At 38.8% G+C, this 19,579-nt stretch overlaps 1 protein-coding gene across 2 annotated transcripts in view; it reads right to left on the reverse strand.

Moving 5' to 3' along the window:
• The window catches only part of LOC124621578 (cytoplasmic dynein 2 intermediate chain 1), a 168,893-nt gene that overhangs the window by 131,383 nt on the left and 17,931 nt on the right, over positions 1 to 19,579 (reverse strand). For both annotated transcript variants that reach the window (XM_047147152.1, XM_047147153.1), the window contains exons 6-8: positions 12,375 to 12,634; positions 11,286 to 11,436; positions 5,622 to 5,762 (exon numbers count right to left, since the gene is read on the reverse strand). In XM_047147152.1, coding sequence (XP_047003108.1) covers positions 5,622 to 5,762; positions 11,286 to 11,436; positions 12,375 to 12,634 — 552 coding nt within the window. The remainder of the gene's footprint in view (positions 1 to 5,621; positions 5,763 to 11,285; positions 11,437 to 12,374; positions 12,635 to 19,579) is intronic.

Genomic DNA, 19,579 nt, shown 5'->3' on the forward strand with positions numbered 1-19,579 from the left:
CAGTCCCAACCTGGCACCGAGCGACTTCCACTTATTCCCAGCAATGAAGAAGTGGTTGGCTATGCAGCGTTTTGATGACGACGCACAGCTTCAAGAAGAGGTAACCATGTGGTTGAAGGCGCAGGCGGCCGAATTTTACGACGAAGGAATTTCCAAGGTCATCCATCGCTACAATAAGTGTCCTAATTTAAATGGCAACTATGTAGAAAAGTAGTATTTAAGTGTGGCTTTCATTTGTATATTATATAAAAAAAATTTCCAATACTTTATTTATTTTTAATTTCCAAACGTAATGTACTTTGTGGATAGCCCTCGTATTATACTGGAACTGATGTGTGATTACATTTTCACGCAATTTGGGTGCATAGATCCTGAGAAATCAGTACCCAGAACAACCACCTCTGGCCATAATAACGGCCTTGATACGCCTGAGCATTGAGTCAAACAGAGCTTGGATGGTGTGTACAGGTACAGCCGCCCATGTAGCTTCAACACAATACCACAGTTTGTCAAGAGTAGTGACTGGCGTACTGTGACGAGACAATTGCTCGGCCACCATTGACCAGATGTTTTCAATTGGTGAGAGATCTGGAGAATGTGCTGGCCAGGGCAGCAGTTGAACATTTTCTGTATCCAGAAAGGCCCGTACAGGACCTGCAACATGCGGTCGTGCATTATCCTGGTGAAATGTAGGGTTTCGCAGGGATCGCTTCCAATGAGCATTTACCGCAATGTTGCCAAACACTGATACGACCATCATAATGCTGTAAACAGAACCTGGGTTCGTCCGAAAAAAGTGATGTTTTGTCATTTGTGCACCCAGGTTCATCGTTGAGTACACCATCGCAGACGCTCCTATCTGTGATGCAGCGTCAAGGGTAACTGCAGCCATGATCTCCGAGCTGATAGTCCATGCTGCTGCAAATGTCGTCGAACTGTTCATGCAGATGGTTGTTGTCTTGCAAACGTCCCCATCTGTTGATTCAGGGATCAAGACGTGGCTGCACGATCTGTTACAGCCATGCGGATAAGATGCCTGTCATCTTGACTGCTAGTGATACGAGGCCGTTGTGATCCAGCACGGCATTCTGTATTAACCTCCTGAACCCACCAATTCCATATTCTGCTAACAGTCATTGGATCTCGACCAACGCGAGCAGCAATGTCACGATACGATAAACCGCAATCACAACAGAGTACAATCCGACCTTTATCAAAGTCAGAGACATGATGGTACGCATTTCTCCTCCTTACACGAGGCATCACAACAATGTTTCACCAAGCAACACTGGTCAACTGCTGTTTGTGTATGAGAAATCGGTTGGAAACTTTCCTCATGTCAGCACGTTGTAGGTGTCTCCACCGGCGCCAGCCTTGTGTGAATGCTCTGAAAAGCTAATCATTTGCATATCACAGCATCTTCTTCCTGTCAGTTAAATTTTGCGTCTGTAGCATGTCACCTTCATGGTGTAGCAATTTTAATGGCCAGTGGTGTATGTGTGTGTGATGAAGAACTTGCAGTGATGATGATATCACATAAGCAAACCATGTAAAGTTATTAGGTGGTCTAACTCTTAAAAATTTAAATTGGAAGATACCCACACACTACTTAAAAAACAAACTGAATTGCTTAGTATTCGCAATGTGCATTTTTTTTTTTTCAGATGCCACAAATATAGACACCAGAAAGATAAGTCTGTCTTCGCTACTTTGAGTCAGTAATTCATTATGGCATAATCTTCTGAGGAAATTCAGCAAATTTACAAGTCTCCTAATTACAAAATAAAATGATTAAAATATGCATGTTGTCAAACAACAGATATCCTGTTGGCCACAGTTAAAAAAAAATTAAAATTTCTAATCATTCCTTTGCTTTACACGCACAAGGTGTGATTAAAAAGTAATGGGAATTTTTGTTTTTCTTAAAAAAATCTTTATTTATTCATAGTCAGCTTTTCCCCATTCAAAGTAATCTCCCTCAGTAGTAATACAATTGTTCCAGCGCTTTTTCCAGTCTTGGAAGCACTTCTGGAACTCACTTTTCATTACAATGTGTAGCTCCTTCAGTGATTCTGTTTTTATCTGATCAATTGTGGCAAAATGATGTCCTTTCACGGTTCTCTTCAGTTACGGCAATAAAAAGAAGTTGCAGGGGGCCATGTCCAGCGTATATGGTCGCTGAGGCAACATAGTGATTACTTTTTTGCAAAAAAACCATGAACAAGCATTGAGGTGTGAGTGGGAGCATTATCATCACACAATTTCCATGAGCGATTTTGCGCAATTCCAGTCGTTTTCTTGATTGCTTCATACAAATGGTGCATAGGTTACAGGTAGTATTCCTTACAGACCATATGGCCATAAGGTAGGAGCTCATGATGCACCATCTCATTGTTATTGAAGAAAACAGTGAGAAGAACCTTCATATGTGACTGAACCTGTTGGATTTTTTTAGGTCTTCGCTCTTCAGGAAGTTTCCACTGGAATGACTGGGCCTTTGCTTCAATATCATACCCATATCCTCATGATTTTTCACCTGTTATAACCTTCTTTAGAAGTTCTGGATTGTTGTTGACTTCATTCAGCAATTTCCGAATGATGTCTGCACAACGTTGCTTTTGATCAAAATTCATCAATTTTGGAACAAACTTTGCTGCTGCATGTTTCATGCCAAAAACATCTGAAAAAATTGCATGGTATGAGACAAAAGATAGCCCAACATCATCAGAAATCTCTCTGATGATTACGTGGGAATTTTACAGAACCATTTTATTTACTTCTTCCACATTGTTACCAGTAATTGTTGTGCTACAGTGTACAGGGTGGTTCGTCATCTTCAACGTCTTATCAACCCTCATTGACATCTTTATAGCACTTGTAAACTCTTGTCTTACTCATGGTAGGTTCGCCAAAAACCATTGTCAGCATTTCAAACGCAGTGTTGCACTTTCTTCCATTTTTCAACCAAAATGTAATGCAAATTCTTTAATCCATCTCTTTCAAAAGTAAAAATTTGCCAGGCACTCAAAAACTCATATATCCTTTTTGACTGTCAATGCAGACTACACCAGTTACATCTGTACCAACAAGATAAATAAAAAGAAAAAAAATTAAAAATTGAAAATTCAATGCAAAAAGCCAAGAAATTAAAAAAATTCTGTTACTTTCTCATTGTATCTCATATGAGGTGCTGATGTCCTTACATAAACTCAATATACACTTGACACTTTTCATTTACACCCAACTACAGCACTTGTTACAGAAAAAATTTTAAACTTCCTACACACTATTTAAACTGCTATGCCCAAGCAGTCAGACTGTATGGGGTATTTACAATAAAATAAAAGGTAGTAATACATATAACATGGAGATTGGTTCACTGAAAGTATGGTTCTTTACTCATCTGGTGGAAAAGTGCTATTATTCAATTGAAAACTTCACTGAGGAAGTTTCAAAGATTGAAAAATGGAATTATATGTTTTATTTTTTGAGCACTGAAAATTATAGTAAGTGTTCATGTAGAAGTATTGCAGAAATGTATATAAAGAATGTGAACTTTTGTATTTTTCTTAAAAAATGTTCTTACTGTAAATCTTGACATGTCTCCTTCACATCAAATCAAATGACTTGAAAATTGTATATAATAAATAAATCACATTCCACACCGCAGCTACCTTACAATGGCTGTTTCACTCCTACGTTTTCTTTAGAAAAGATAACAGGACAGAAAGCAGTGATTCCATGCACACAATTAGCCTTTGAAAAGATGTGAAGGTCTACCTTCCATTTCCTTTGCAAAAATTAATTTGCACAACATACACTATGTGATAAAAGTATTTGGAAACCCCAAAAAACATATGTTTTTCATATTAGGTGCATTGTGCTTCCACCTACTGGCAGGTACTCCATATCAGTGACCTCAGTAGTCATTAGACATCGTGAGAGAACAGAATGAGGCACTCCGCGGAACTCATGGACTTCGAACGTGGTCAGGAGATTGGGTGTCATTTGTGTCATACGTATGTACATGAGTTTTCCACACTCCTAAACCTCTCTAGATCCACTGTTTCTGAAGTGATAGTCAAGTGAAAATGTGAAGGGACATGTACAACACAAAAGCATACACGCCGACCTTGTCTGTTGACTGACAGAGACCGCCAACAGTTGAAGAGTGTCGTAATGTGTAATAGGCAGACATCTATCAAGACCATCACACAGGAATTCCAAACTGCATCAGGACCCACTGCAAATAGTGGAGGTGAGAAAACTTGAATTTCAGGTTGAGTGGCTGCTCATAAGACACATCACACCGGTAAGTGCCAAATGATGCCTTGCTTGGTGTAAGGAGCGTAAACATTGGATGATTGAACAGTGGAAAAACATTGTGTGGAGTGACGAATCATGGTACACAATGTGGTGATCTGATGGCAGGGTGTGGGTACGGCAAATCCCCGGTGAAAGTCATCTTCCAGCATGTGTAGTGCCAACGGTAAAATTCGGAGGTGGTGGTGTCGTGGTGTGGTCATGTTTTTCATTGAGTGGACTTGCACCCCTTGTTGTTTTGCATGGCACTATCACAGCACAGGCCTACATTGATGTTTTAAGCATCTTCTTGCTTCCCACTGTTGAAGAGCAATTCGGGTATGGTGATTGCATCTTTCAACACGATCTAGCACCTGTTCATAATGCATGGCATGTGGTGGAGTGGTTACATGACAATAACATCCCTGTAATGGATGGGCCTGCACAGAGTCCTGATCTGAATCATATAGAAAACCTTTAGGATGTTTTGGTACACCAGCTTCGTGCCATGCCTCATCGACCGATATCGACACCTCTCCTCAGTGCAGCACTCCATGAAGAATGGGCTGACATTCACCAATAAACTTTCCAGCACTTGATTGAACATCATGTTCAGCCAGGTGTCTGGATACTTTTGATCACATAGTGTATACATCCAGTGGTTACCATAAGACCATAAGCTGTCAGGAACATGAATGATCATGATAATCAGGTATCATATTTTGTACAAAAAAAAAAAAAAAAAAATTCAGTTAAGAAACTTAAGCAAGACAGAATTGCTGGTCAGTATTTCCCTAAGCAGGCATAATATGTAGTACTGTTGACAGACACATTAAACTGCAAAAGTGATTCAATCCCTAGCTTTTGAAACCAGTAGCTCCTTTTTCATAGATGAGAGAGTGATAGGTTGAGGAAGTTTCAATGGGGGTTTGAGTGACCTGTCCTTCATTTTATCCCTCCCTGACTTTCATGTCATGTGGAATTCTAATGTTTTGGAATCTGACTATTGATGTGCAACAATATTTGTGGATTATATCACAATAACAGCTTGTGAAAAAATAAAATTGGGGGTTCTTAAGAGAATCATCATTTAAAATTATTTTTATATTCACTTATTGTGATTTTTTTTTCTTTCAGTACAGTGGTTGTCCACACACTTTGAAAAGTTTCATCATCCTCTATCTGCTAATTATTTTACTGTACTATAAATTGCAAATATGACAACATACATAACACCAGTCTGGCAGAATAACATTATTACACAAAAATAATTTGAAAATTATTTGTAAAAGTATCAAAAGAGAAAGAAAGTTACTTACCTGAACAGAGTTACATTTCCCATAACATCTCATGTAAATATCATATGGAATTGGTGGTAAATCAAGAAGACCAAAGCTAACAACATCAAAATGGATCATTTTCATAAGCTGCTCACCACGTTTCTTGACTCTTCTCGACATCTGAGCAAGCAAAATAAGCATAATTCAAACTTCAGTTTCTCCCAGTGTATAAAACATTCAAGCAATTTATGGGTTTACTGCCATCTTTAAGAATTTGTCATATTTCAGATGACTATCTCGTTACTTTTAGGGCACAAGTTTGATGGGAGAATACTGTGCAAGGAAAGTTAAGCCCTTGACGGGTGGGACTTAGCTGGCATAGCCCTACCTCTACTAAGGGTTTAGACTTCCTTGCACAGTGTTTTCTCATTACATTTGTGCCCCGAAACTGACAGGGTGGTTACCTGTCGAAATATCGGCAGCTGCCAAAGATGGCTGTAAATTCATAAACTCTTTGAGCAAAACTGTGTTGTTTAACACAAAATAAAGTTATACACAATTAAAAAGTGGAGTGTGCCATTTCTATACAAAGTATAATGAACAATTATAGCATAAAACATTATGTCTTCTTGAAAGATCTGAAGTAGGAAATTAAATAATGTGTACAAGACATACAACAGCAGCTTCCTGCAACATGCTGTACAATGTTTATTACATTTACTTCACACAGAAGAAAACAGCAAGTAGTTCAAAACTGATAAACGTTTTGAAGTTAATTGTATTTAAATATCTAATTAAATATTGAAAATATTTATGTCACTAAAGATGTGAAAAGTGAGTTTGGTAGCCAAACCTGATCAATAATTATTTTGACAATATTTGTGATACAAGAAGAATATTTATTTACAACTGCAATTTAAACTCTAGTTTTAAAATTTTTTAACCAGTTCATTCCCGAAGAGACAGGGTAGAACAGAAAGCAAAAAACAACAAAAATGAGGCTTGCAGGAAACATAATAAGAATGATAATCCACCATGTAAATGACAAAGAGTAGTAGGAAGGCTGTACGAGACAATGGAGACACCAAGGGAGATGTTACTAAAGTAAATTAAGAAGTAATGGATGACAAGGGCTAAGTAGATGTTGGATTGCTATTTCCGTTTCCAGAAGTCAAAGGGTCATGAGCAGTTAAAAAGGTGGATGACTGATGCGTTCTGCACAGAGAGAGGAAAAAATACTTTACAGAGACACCTGTTTGCTTCTTGTCTCCACTTCACACCACATGCTGCAGCTGTTCTTTTCTTGTTTCTACTTCTGTCATAAACAAATTGACTCACTCATAAAAAAGACTAATGGAAAAATAGATGTCACCATTCATGCACTAACAATAAGGTTGACACAAAATGTTTAATGTACACAAAAAGGAGTTCATGACAGACACAACTGACAGATTGGTATTATTGGTTGATGTGTCGCATTGTACATTCCTCACCAATATTCAGGGCTGCACACCATTCTACTGTTGAGCAAAGATATCTAACTGGTCCAAATGATGAAACATATTCTGTAGTTGCTGCCGTTTTGGTCCACAATTTATTCAGGAACAATAGATAGTTTACTGGCAATCTTGACAAATGTAAACTTCAGCTGATAGACCACATGTGCACTTCATTGGTTATTTATGTTTCATCTGTGATTTGGCTACATTATTCAGTACAGTGCGTGCACAGAATAAGCTAACAGTTGGATCCCTCACCCACATATGAGCCTTAGAATAAGAAAGTATTATTAAAGGTGTCATAGGGTGCATCAGGTTAATTATGAAAGTTGGATAAATGGCAGAAGCTAATTCTGGAACATGGCGAAAAGGTTGTCACATGGCTATGTAGGTTTATCTAAACTCAAAATGTATTCCTCTGTAAGCAATGGTTCATTAACTGATAATTGTACTCCATTCAATGTAATCACAAAGGGCAGCTACTGTAGCTTCTAGAACGCTATTGCAGAGGAATAGTACGGCAAAGATGAGGGCACTATGTTGAAAATGTGAAGGAGCATCCCTCTTGGAAGAATTGACTTGGCAAAAAAAGGCAGTTGAGAGATAAGCAAGGAAGTAGTGTCAAACAATGTAAAGTCTAGGAAGGAATAACAAAAATATTGTGAAAAGCACAGACATACTCAACACGCAGAGCAGGAATTGAATCGCAAACAGGCACAATGTAAAGGCTTCTAAACATTTAAGCTTTTGGACAAAAAAGTCTTTCTTTGTAAATATTCTGACAAGCACAAATCACACACACATGGCCATTGTTTCTGGCCGCTGTGAGGCCACAGCAGGTGGAGACAGAGGTCGTCTGTGTGTGTGTGTGTGTGTGTGTGTGTGTGTGTGTGTGTGTGTATGTGTGTGTGTGTGAGAGAGAGAGAGAGAGAGAGAGAGAGAGAGAGAGAGAGAGAGAGAGAGTTTTGTGCTTGTGTGAAGGTGTGTGTGTGTTTTCTGTTCTGAACCAGGAATCTTTTGTCTGAAAGCTTAAATATTTAGCAGTTTTCTCATTATGCCTGTCAGCAAGAAATTAGTTGCTTTTTAAAAGCATGTATCTCTAAGTCTAGAAAGATTTTATCTGCATCACAAGAGTTAGATGAAGAATTAAAAGACAGACAAGTAAAGAGTACACAAGCAACATCATGTTAACAATGAACAAGGTGCCCCAATAAGTAAGAGTGCCACCCCAGCCTCCAGGTTTCCACACACATCAAAAAAAGTTTTGCATCACCCCGGTTCCCAGAACTGCTGAAGACTGTGGTTTTTGTATCACAGACACAGTCCCTTTGACTGTTCAGAGATGTCACTAAACCTGCCCAAAGATGTAAACAACGATGCATGAGCATCACCTATTAGGCAGATGGGGTCCGACAGCTGAAGAGTTCCAGTCATTCCACCAGAAAGGACACGGCTCGTGTTGTCTGTAGTTCAACCATGCCTAGACAGTCAATACCGCAGTTTGATCATGTCCGAATTGTTACTTTGGGCCAGGAAGGGATCTCAACAAGGGAAGTGTCTTGACATCTCTGAGTGAACCAAAGCGATGCTGTTCGGACATGGAGGAGATACAGAAAGACAGGAACTGTCAATGACATGCCTCTCTCAGGCTGCCCAAGGGCTACTACTGCTGTGGATGACCACTACCTATGGATTATGGCTCAGAAGAACCCTGACTTCAATGCCACATGTGGAATAATGCTTTTCGTGCAGCCACAGGATGTCGTGTTATGACTCAAACTGTGTGCCATAGGCTGCATGATGTGGAAATTCACTCCCAATGTCTATGGCGGTCTATCTTTGCAGCCACGACACTATGCAGCGCCGCTTGGTATAGATGGGCCCAACAACGTGCCGAGTGGACCGCCCAGGATTGGCATCACGCTCTCTTCACTGATGAGTGTCACATATGCCTTCAACCAGACAATCATCAGAGACGTGTTCCAAGGCAACTCGGTCAGGCTGAACACAATAGACACACTGTCTATCAAGTGCAGCAAGGTGGAGTGCCCTGCTGTTTGGAGGTGGCAATATGTGGGGCCGACGTACGCTGCTGGTGGTCATAGAACATGCTGTAACAGCTGTATGATACGTGAATGCCATCCTCCGACCAACAGTGCAACCATATCAGCAGCATATATTGTCTTCATTGACAACAATTCGCGGCCCCATATCATGCACATCTTGTGAATGAGTTCCTTCTGGGTAACAACATCACTCGACTAATGTGGCCAGCATGTTCTCCAGACATGAACCCTATCAAACATGCCTGGGATGGATTGAAAAGGGATGTTTGTGGACAATGTGACCCACCAACCACTCTGAGGGATCTATGCCGAATCGCTGTTGAGGAGTGGAACAATCTGGTCCAACATTGCCTTGATGAACTTGTGGATAGTATACCATGACAAATACAGGGATGCATCAATGCAAGAGGACATGCTACTGGGTATTAGAGATACCGGAGTGCACAGCAATCTGGACCACCACCTCTGAAGGTCTTGCTGTATAGTTCACTGTGTTCACTGACAGTCTGTATGGTGTAGTAATGATAATCAGTAACACAATGTATGTTGAAGAACACTTTTATTAAATAACTGTAGGACAGATACACAAAGTGTGAACATTTGAAAGAAGAACTACACCATGACGAGCCAGACTGGCTCCAGCTGCCAGAGACTGTGGTCATGAGTGTGTGAGTTGCATTTGCATGAGTGTGTGCATGTGTGTACACTGTCTACTTTTGACAAAGGCCTTGTTGGCCAAAAGCTAACTTTTCGACAGTCTTTTTGTTGTGCCTTTCTGTGACTCAGCACATCCACTATATGGTGAGTAGCTCCTATCCTTTTCATTATATTATTACATTCCATCTTGGATTTTTCATTATTTGATGAAATGTTTTAAAATACATAGCCTATTTCTTCCTCTTTCCACTGAAGTGGTTTTCTATTCCTAATGAGGTCAGCAGTGATGAGGTATTAAATTGTGATTTTCTTAATTTCCTTTGCAGACTGGTAATATGTGACAAGTGGACGACTATAGCCTTATTTTGGTTAATTTTCAATGGGCTTGGATTGAGTAACAATGAAGCAACAGAGCTCATTATGTGCCAGTCCCTTTAATGCAGCATGAGAATGGGAAAGCAGTCCCAAAATGGCTCCGATATTTATTGATGGAGAGTGTGTGGTAGCAGATCCATTTCTCATGAAGTCCCATCAAATGAGACACAGTTATTAACAAACAAGGAGTACCATACCAACTGTCAATGTAGAGTCACTAGTACTAGCTAGTGGTATTGATAGGAGCACAGGTGTGGAAATAGCCATTAAATGTATGAAAACCAACACAGAGGAACATAGCAATGGATCTGGTGACAGATTATATGAATTTTACTGATCTATAAGAGTGGATGACTACAGAAAATTCACACCAGTTACACCTAATATCCTGTCACCATGTGTTAATCTTATGAAACATAGCACAAAAATCCTCTGAAACTGTTTTACCATTTAAGTGATATGGATCCTTCCTCTTAATTCCAGCACTTTTTGAAGTCCAGATACACTTGCTTTGTATCGCCTTGGTTTGTCCACTCTCTTTCATAGCAGTCCTCTTCTTTGTTCCACATTTTTCTGGCTACATTTAGCTTCCATTTCCATTCCCCCCTTATTCCTTTCAAGATTGTCTCTATTAATTTCCAAGAGCTATGTCTTAGCAGCAATCTGCTATCTGTCCCATATGACATCATCAGCAACCCTAACCCTTACCTTCACTACTTGTCCCTTTCCCTCAATTAAATAAAGTATTAAAAATTGTGAAAATTTTGTTTTTGGGTGTCAAGAAGTACTACTACAGCAATTCTTATTTCCATGTTTTGTAGTGAATATATTATCTCTAAATCGACCACTTGTCAGGCAACACATTATGGCATTCACTGAAATGGAAATTCGTTTCAAAGTCTTGTTTTTAGGAGCAAATGCTTCATAGACATGCTAACTGCATCAAGAAACTGATGATTCTTGCATTTTATACAAAACAACAAAGTGTGCTATAATCATTAGCTTGTAAATTATGGTCCTCCTCAGCCAGTTCTCCAACCATTTCCCCAAAGGAGCACTAGCTCTGTTGTTGCTATATTAAGAAAGCAAAGAACAATACCACTTACCTGTTGTTGTAATCTTGTCTTCCTTGCACTTTCAAAATTTATGGAACTCTGTTTCATTTTTATGCTGACATTCTTTATTTCCTCAGATTTGTCATCCTCAAAACCTTCATCTTCAAAAACTTGCTCAGATCTTTCTAGCGGTGGTTTGTTTCTGAAAATGTAAGGTACTGCACATGTGAATGAGACATAAATATAGAATTGTGAAATTATACATTTCATGACTAATATCCATCATTTGGTATTATTTACTTTAATTATTAAGAAACACGAAACATTTTTCTCACTTCATAAAGATGCCAGGTATTACTTTCACACTGAGATGGTCATTACAAGTTGTATGCACATGAGCCATGGGAACATACCATCACTATGGTACTTGATGTACTTTGTATCCACTCGAAAACAACTCACAGCCAAGAACACATGACAAGGGGCAAATAAATGCATGTGCATCCACATATACAACTCAGGCAGAAAATGAATATGTTTTTTAAAAGTATTGCTGGCTGTGGAATCTAAAGTTAAAAACTTCATATTTATTCTTGGTATTTATTTGGAAATCATCTTCAAATACTAACTCTTTCAGTCATTTTGCACATGTTATGTGGCTTGGCCACCACGTGTTTGTCCTCATAGATCGATCAAGATTCATGAATTGGGTTCACAAGTACAGTATGTATTGCACCAGATGATGTCATCTCATGCAATTAAGTTACAGGTTTGTGTTAGGTGAGCTGCATAGTATCCAGGCATTTCTTTATCAGATTGTCTGAGAATGATAGGCATCCATGTCCTCCAACAATGTAATGCACTCGATGTACCTGTACTTCCCGTTGGGGTGCCCCAGGAAATCCATCAGCTTTTGTACACCTTATAAATTTTGATTATTCAATGGCAGAAGAACATATTTCTCAGCACAATATAATGGACTTCATGACCTGGGCCAAATGGATATGTCCTTCCCACCTCCTCCCTCTCCACCAAATGTCTGTTTCTCATTTCTGTGTTTATCTACTGTTATTACTTCCTCTACACACTAAATGGCAGTTTTCTCTTGTCATTGTGAGTAATAAAACAATACATACTCACCGTTTTTGAGCAACTGTGGCATTTTCCTTTTCAACAGCCAGTTTTAATTCTTGAATCCTTTTTTCTTTGCGCTGATTTTCAGCCAAGTCGTAGTTACCAGAATCCATTTTCTTTTCTTCTTCAACTGAAGGTTTCTGCTGTTGTGAAGAATTCTTCAGATCATTATCCTGAGCAACAATTTCACTGTTACTACTATCAGAAGTACTTGATTCACTATCTTCATCAGAATCCGTGCACTCTTCAAAGTCAGATTCATAGTCCTACAAATTCAAAATATTGTTTAGAAGCTAGTATTAACTTTTGTCTGCTCAAAAAATAAGCATTCAGATCAGAAGTCTCATTTCAAAAAATCAGAAATATCATCATAAATTAACAGAGCAGGTAATGAGTGGCTAACAGCAAAAATTCAAAAATGTACTTTAAAAGCTATTCATTCACAATTTCAAAGAGTAAGTAATAGCCTAAAACAAACAGTACCTCAAATACATGAAAACAATTGCCATGCAACTGTGTTCACTTTATTTAGTTGTTAATGACCTATGACCAGCCTCTGTAGCCGAGAATGCCAATGCAAATCTCAAGAGGTAAGGGAATTTAAATCCTGGTGATGCAAAAATTTACTGCCAGCATTTGGATGGCAACAGGATGAGAGGTGGTGGCATAAAGTTCCCAGTCAACAGTCCTTGCGAAAATGCCATGGATTAAATTTGATACCTCTCCATAGTGTCTCATGAAGTGAGGGCATGTTACACTGTTGATGGTGATCTGCCCAGTGGATGGGGACATTAAGCTCAGCAACAACCATGATGCTATTTGGAAGTAGAATTAAGCTATGTGCCAGCACTGAATTTCATCCTCTCTCTAACATTCATCCGTAACAACACAAACCCAAAACGACAGTGTAGAAGCACTCACCACACAATCTACATAACACAAACACATACTTGACATTTCTTAACTAGGATCTTGCCAAGAATGAAAATGCCAGAGTCCTGCATCTGCTCTCCTACAATCATTCCCTAAGTATGAAACTAATCTAACATTAAATAAATGATAGGTATTCATATCTACTCTGATACTTTGGAAATCACATTGAAGTGGATGGCAGAGAGTACTTTACTACATATTAGGGTTCCTTGCCTGTCAATTTGCATATGGAGGGCAGCATGAATGACTGTTTAAATGTTCTGTACTAGTTCTAAATAGTCTAAACTTGTCTTACTGGTTCCTGTGGAAATAATAAGTGGGAACTGTAGCAAGACTGGGCACAGCAATAGAAGAAAATTTGTTTGACACCCTGGAAGATTTCTTGTTTGGGATCGAAGTACTACAATTGGGTCATCAGTTCTTGACAATGCTACAGCAGTTGCATTTCATGATGAATGTGGTTCACCATTCAATGGTATTGGGAGATCCAGCTACATACATACCATCGTCGATGCCCCAGCTCATTGTCATGTCAACCAGATCATGACAACCTATTGGAATTGAAGTGCAACGAGTTACTTGAATTATCCAGTGAGCTGTACTCAGACCAAAGCTGTGTTTCCTTTGTTCAGTGTGTGGTTGAACAAAGATTGGACAAACAAAGATAACTGGCTTTGTGTAGTGGTGTCAAAACAGTGACATTCTTTAAGTGCTATCAAGTACACACTGAGGTGACAAAAGTCATGGGAGAGCAAAATGTATTTAAACGGATCGTAGTAGTATTGCATACACAATGTGTAAAAGGGCAGTGCATTGGTGGAGATGCCGTTTGTACTCAGGTAATTCATGTGAAAAGGTTTCTGATGTGGTTATGGCCACATGATGGGAATTAACAGACTTTGAATGCAGAATGGTAGTTGGAGCTAGACACATGGAACATTCCATTTCAGAAATCGTTACAGAATTCAATACTTGAAGATTCACAACTTCAAGTGTGTGCTGAGGATACTAAATTTCAGACATTACCTCTCACCACAAACAATGCAATGGTCAACAGCTTTCACTTAATGACTGATAGCAGTGATATTTCCATAGAGTTGTCAGTGTTAACAGACAAGTAACACTGCATAAAATAACCACAGAAATAGGTGTGGGACATACAATGAAGAGCCAAGGAAACTCGTGCACCTACCTGACATCATGTAAGGCCTCGTGAGCATGCAAAAGTGCCAGAACATGATGTGGCATGGACTAAACAAATGTCTGAAGTAGTGCTGGAGGCAACTGACATAATGAATCCTGCAGAGCAGTCCATAACTCCGTAAAGAGTATGAGGGGGTGGAGATCTCTATATCAATGATGTTTCATTGAATGGTTCACAAGCTGACACTTGTTCATGGCTCAGCATTGAAATCTGCATCAGTTTGTGAAATGGTTGGTGTTCTGTCGCACTGAACGATTCTCTTCAGTCGTCGTTGGTCCCGTTCTTGTAGGATCTTTTTTCCAGCCACAGGGATGTTGGAGATCTGATGTTTTACTAGGTTCCTGATAGTCATGGCACACTCTTGAAATGGTCGTATGGGAAAATCCCCACTTCATCACTACCTCAGAGATGCTGTGTCCCATTGGTTGTGCACTGACTATAACACCATGTTCAAACTCACTTAATTCTTGATAACCTGCCATTGTAGCAACAGTAACAATCTAACATCTGCACAATACACATGTTGACTTATATAGGTGTTGTCAACTGCAGCACCATATTCTGCCTGTTTACATATCTCTGTATTAGAATACGCATGCCTATACCCGTTTCTTTCGTGCTTCGGTGTATAACAAATATATGTGCTAGGACAGTGTGGCAAAATTTGGCATTAATGGGCTATGGCAGCAGACAACCAATGTGACTGCCTTTGCTAACAACATGACATTGCCTGTAGCACCTCTTCTGGGCTCATGATTATATCGACTGGACACTAGACAACTTGGAAACCATGGCCTGGTCACATAAATCCAAATTTCAGTTGGTAAGAACTGATTGTAGAGACTGAGTGTGGTGCAGATCCTATGAAGCCATGGACCCAAGCTGTCAACAAGGCACTGTGCAAGTTGGTGGTGGTTTCATAACAGTGTCATCTGTGTTTACATGGAAGGGACTGGGTCTTCTGGTATGTTCAGCTATTTGTAGATCATATGCAGCCATTCATGGACTTCATGCTCCCAAACAATGATAGAATTTTTATGGATAACAATGCACCATGTCACCATGCCACAATTGTTCAGGATTGGTATGAAGAACATTCTGCACAATTTGAGCAAATGATTTGGCCAGCAAGATCACTCGACATGAATCCCTTAGAACACTTATGCGACATAATCGAGATGTCAGTTTGTGCTCAAAATCTTGTACTGGCAGCTCTTTCACAGTTATGGATGGCTATAAAGGCAGCATGGCTCAATCTTTCTGCAGACGACTTCCATTGACTTATTAAGTCCATGCCATGTCGAGCTGCTGCACTACCCTGGGCAAAAGGAGGTCTGACATGATATTAGGAGGTATCCCATGACTTTCATCACCTCAGTGTCCTTATATATTGTTGTCTATACTATATGCTGGTAATTACATACAGTATCGAAGGGTTATCTATCAGTATTAAAACCACCAAAGAATAACCGACTAAAACAAATCTTGTATTAAAGACAGATTTATTTCATATCAAGGGGAAGAGTTGTCTAATGACATTAAAATCCAAAGGGGAAGAGTTAAAAAGTTTACAAACAACCATACCATCTCTAACCAAGCAGTTACAAATGGAGATAATTAAACAATGTGACTTATTCAGGAGTGAGGTTCAAGAGCAGTTTAAAGAGGTAACCAACAAAATGAAACAAATGAAAGATTTCACTACACACAAATTTGACAGCGTTAACGAGAAAAATCTCAGACATGAAAGGAAGAATAGAGGTATTAGAGCACATTAATAGATCTAATGGAAGAATAAGTACACAGAATACATTGACTAGTTTGGAGGCAGGGTTACAAGAATTAATGGAACAAAGGACCATAAAGGATTGACTCTCCTAATACTATACTACTTCTGTGGGGATACTATAGAAAATCAAAGGGATTTTCAAAATCTGTAGGATGAATTAGAAAAAAATGAAAGAAAATGTATCAAAAGGCAGACTACTGGTAATACTGGTATTCTGGGAGATTTGTTAGATGAACTACAATTAGGAAATGCAGTTAATTTGCCTAAACAATTTTCAAAATTTAAACCAGCTGGGGAAGTGCATACAGCTTACTTTTTGAGGGTGTTCATATCTTTACCCAGTAAGTGGTAAGACTCAAGGAAGATAGTTTTTGCACTCAGTTACCTAGTAGGCGGGCCAGCAGTATGGAGAGTAGCTCATTCTGAGGACATCAAATTGTGGGATGATTTACAAGAGAAATTTAAAAATGATTATCTGGCATCTTATAGCTCCCCAAGAGTGACAAAATCAAGTATATTGCAACAATAGTAAAGTAACCTATAGATTAATAAAAGGGGAAACAGTACCCATTAACTGTTTAAGAACAGAACGAAAACAAAGTAAGCTAAGTGGAGGCTCTCCACAAATTTCCCAAAAAAGCTTATGCATTAAGTATGATATAAAATGAAACAAATTCAAAGAACAGAGAGCTTAAAACTAATGTAGACTACACAGATAAGATACCTATGTAATAAAAATGTATAAGGTATAGGAACAAGACAATAAAAGATATGTATCGCTAAAAGAATTACAGCATTTCTTTTTTTTAAAAAAAAAGAAAAAGCAGTGGTTATGCACTACAGCATATGCAAGTTAAAGGAAGTCATTATCTTTATGAAGAAAAGATGAATTCATAGATTTAACTGAAATTAAGAGACTGTGGGATATCTTGTAAAACAAAGGTTTAAATGAAAAATATTTAAACAAAGGTCCTGTAGAGAAGGCACCTGGAACCGAAAGTGGCACGTGAATGTTCCAGTAGCTCAGCGTGTTCGGTCAGAGGGTTAGCTGCCCTCTGTAATAAAAAAACTGAGTTAATGGATAAACAACAAACTGAAATGGGTGTCTTTCGACGTCTGCCCAGAGCAGATACAATGAACGAAACCGAACAAAAAAAAAAAAAAAAAAGTATTGTTAATAAGTGGGAGAGCCATGCTCTTGTCTAAGTTTGTTGATGTGAATTGAAGTTATACGCATGGCATTGCTGAGAATTACATGGATAAGCATTAGTTATGTTACTTTGTATTCAATGAATAACAAGTTGTTTTAGTAAGTTGAAAGTTTGTTTTTTCTCCCTCCCCCCACCCCCACCCCCCACCCCAGTGTGTGGATAGCAGTTTGTGAGGTGTGATGAAAGACATGGGTGCATCACATCTACATGGTGGTGAGTTAGTGTCTCCATCTGCTGTGGGGTCTCTTATTTCTTGACATCATGGCTTGGAAGTGTTTTGCTGTCAGATAGAAAAGGACTGTCATGACAACAGTGTAAATGTGGTGACAAGTAAAAATCTAATGAACTGTCAGTTGAAACTTGTCTGAATTAAGGTGTTGTAAGGCTCAGTCAGTCATAAAAATACATTTTCAAGACTATGAAAGTTATTGTGAATTAAAGTAAGGAGTTAATGTATTAAGAGGAGTTAATATAGGAGTTCAGCAAGCATCAGACATTGTCCACCATGCACATGATGTAAAGGCAAGCTAAATGTCAAAATTATGAAATACCAAACAAAGACAGTAATCTTCTTTAATCTTGACAGTAGCTGTGAGACCAATGAAGACAAAATTTGCTGAGTTGTTCTGACAAGTGACTAAAAATATAAAGTTAAATATAAATGCATTATGTTTATTCATGGCAAATACTTCATGATTACAAAAAACTAGACACATAATTAACATATTTTGACTACAAAGATTTGTTTAGCAAATTATTTTGTGCTTATCTGATAGGAGAGCCCTCGCAGAAAATTTGCAACTGTTCATGCCCAAGGTTGAAATAATGAATTATTCAGTAGAAACAACAATTCTAAAGTAGCAGGTAGGTAAACAATTATACACTTGACTTGCTAGTACAGTGGTTTCAAAAGTTTTGGAAAAATACTTCCTTTGTCAGAAAAGTTCGAGGACAGGTATTTTTATTTCTGAGTTTGCAATATTAAAAAGAGACGAATGCTGTTACCTGGTATGTGTGTGACCTTGAAATGACTTGGCCATGTTCCCATGCAATCTCACTAGTGGTAGGGCTGTACTCAGCAACACACTGGTTGTTTTCTTGGCGCATTAGTTACAGTGACACAATGGGTGCTGATTGTGAGCAAAGAGTGAACATTAACTACTGTGTTAAGCTCAGGAAAACCCTTAGTGAAATGTGCATGATGATTAAGCAAGCATATGCAGGTGAGGCACATTCAAGAAATTTTGTTTTCAAGTGGGACAAAAGGTTTTGTGAGGGCAGAGATTCAATGCAAGATAATCGTAGAGCTGGTTGCCTGTCTACAGCACATACTGATGCAAACATGGAGTGTGTAAGGCAGTTATTTCGAGAACACGATCCTGTAACTGTGAGTCATACTGTGTGTCATAAGATTTTATGTGAAAATTTAGGGAAACGGAACTTACTGCAAAGCTCATCCCTCAAACACTAACAAATGAACAGAAAGAGGAAGGCCGAAGAATTTCTGTTGAACTATTGGATAGAACCAAATGTGATCCCGCATTTCTGTTGAAGATTACTGCTGGGAATGAAAGATGGTGCTACCGGTAGGACCTCACACAAAGCTTCAGAGTGCTGAATGCTAGAGTCTTGGATCACCAGCCATGAAAACAACAACCTTTGAGAACAAAGACAATGTTGATTGCATTCTTTGATAGTAAAGGATTAGTTTACCATTGGTATGTTCCTACTAGTCAAACAGTGAGCCAAACACTTTACATAGAAGTCTTGAAATTGTTGCAATAAGCAATTCAATGTCACTGCCCTGAATTGTGACATTCTAAGGAAAGGTTCTTTCTGCATGACAATGCAAGACCCCAAACTGCTTCATCTGTTACCAAGTATCTCACCAGACATTCTGTTATTGCCATCTAATATCGCCATATTAGCCTGACCTCTCATCTTGCAATTTTTTCTAGTTACTGCGAGTGAAAATGTGACTGAAAGGAAAGGTTCATCAAGATGTCTCAGACATCCAACAGGTTGTGACAAAAGTGCTTACAAGCATCACAGCTGAAAATTTCCCTGCTTGCTT

Source organism: Schistocerca americana, chromosome 1 (genome assembly GCF_021461395.2).
Source record: "Schistocerca americana isolate TAMUIC-IGC-003095 chromosome 1, iqSchAmer2.1, whole genome shotgun sequence".
NCBI lineage: Eukaryota > Metazoa > Arthropoda > Insecta > Orthoptera > Acrididae > Schistocerca > Schistocerca americana.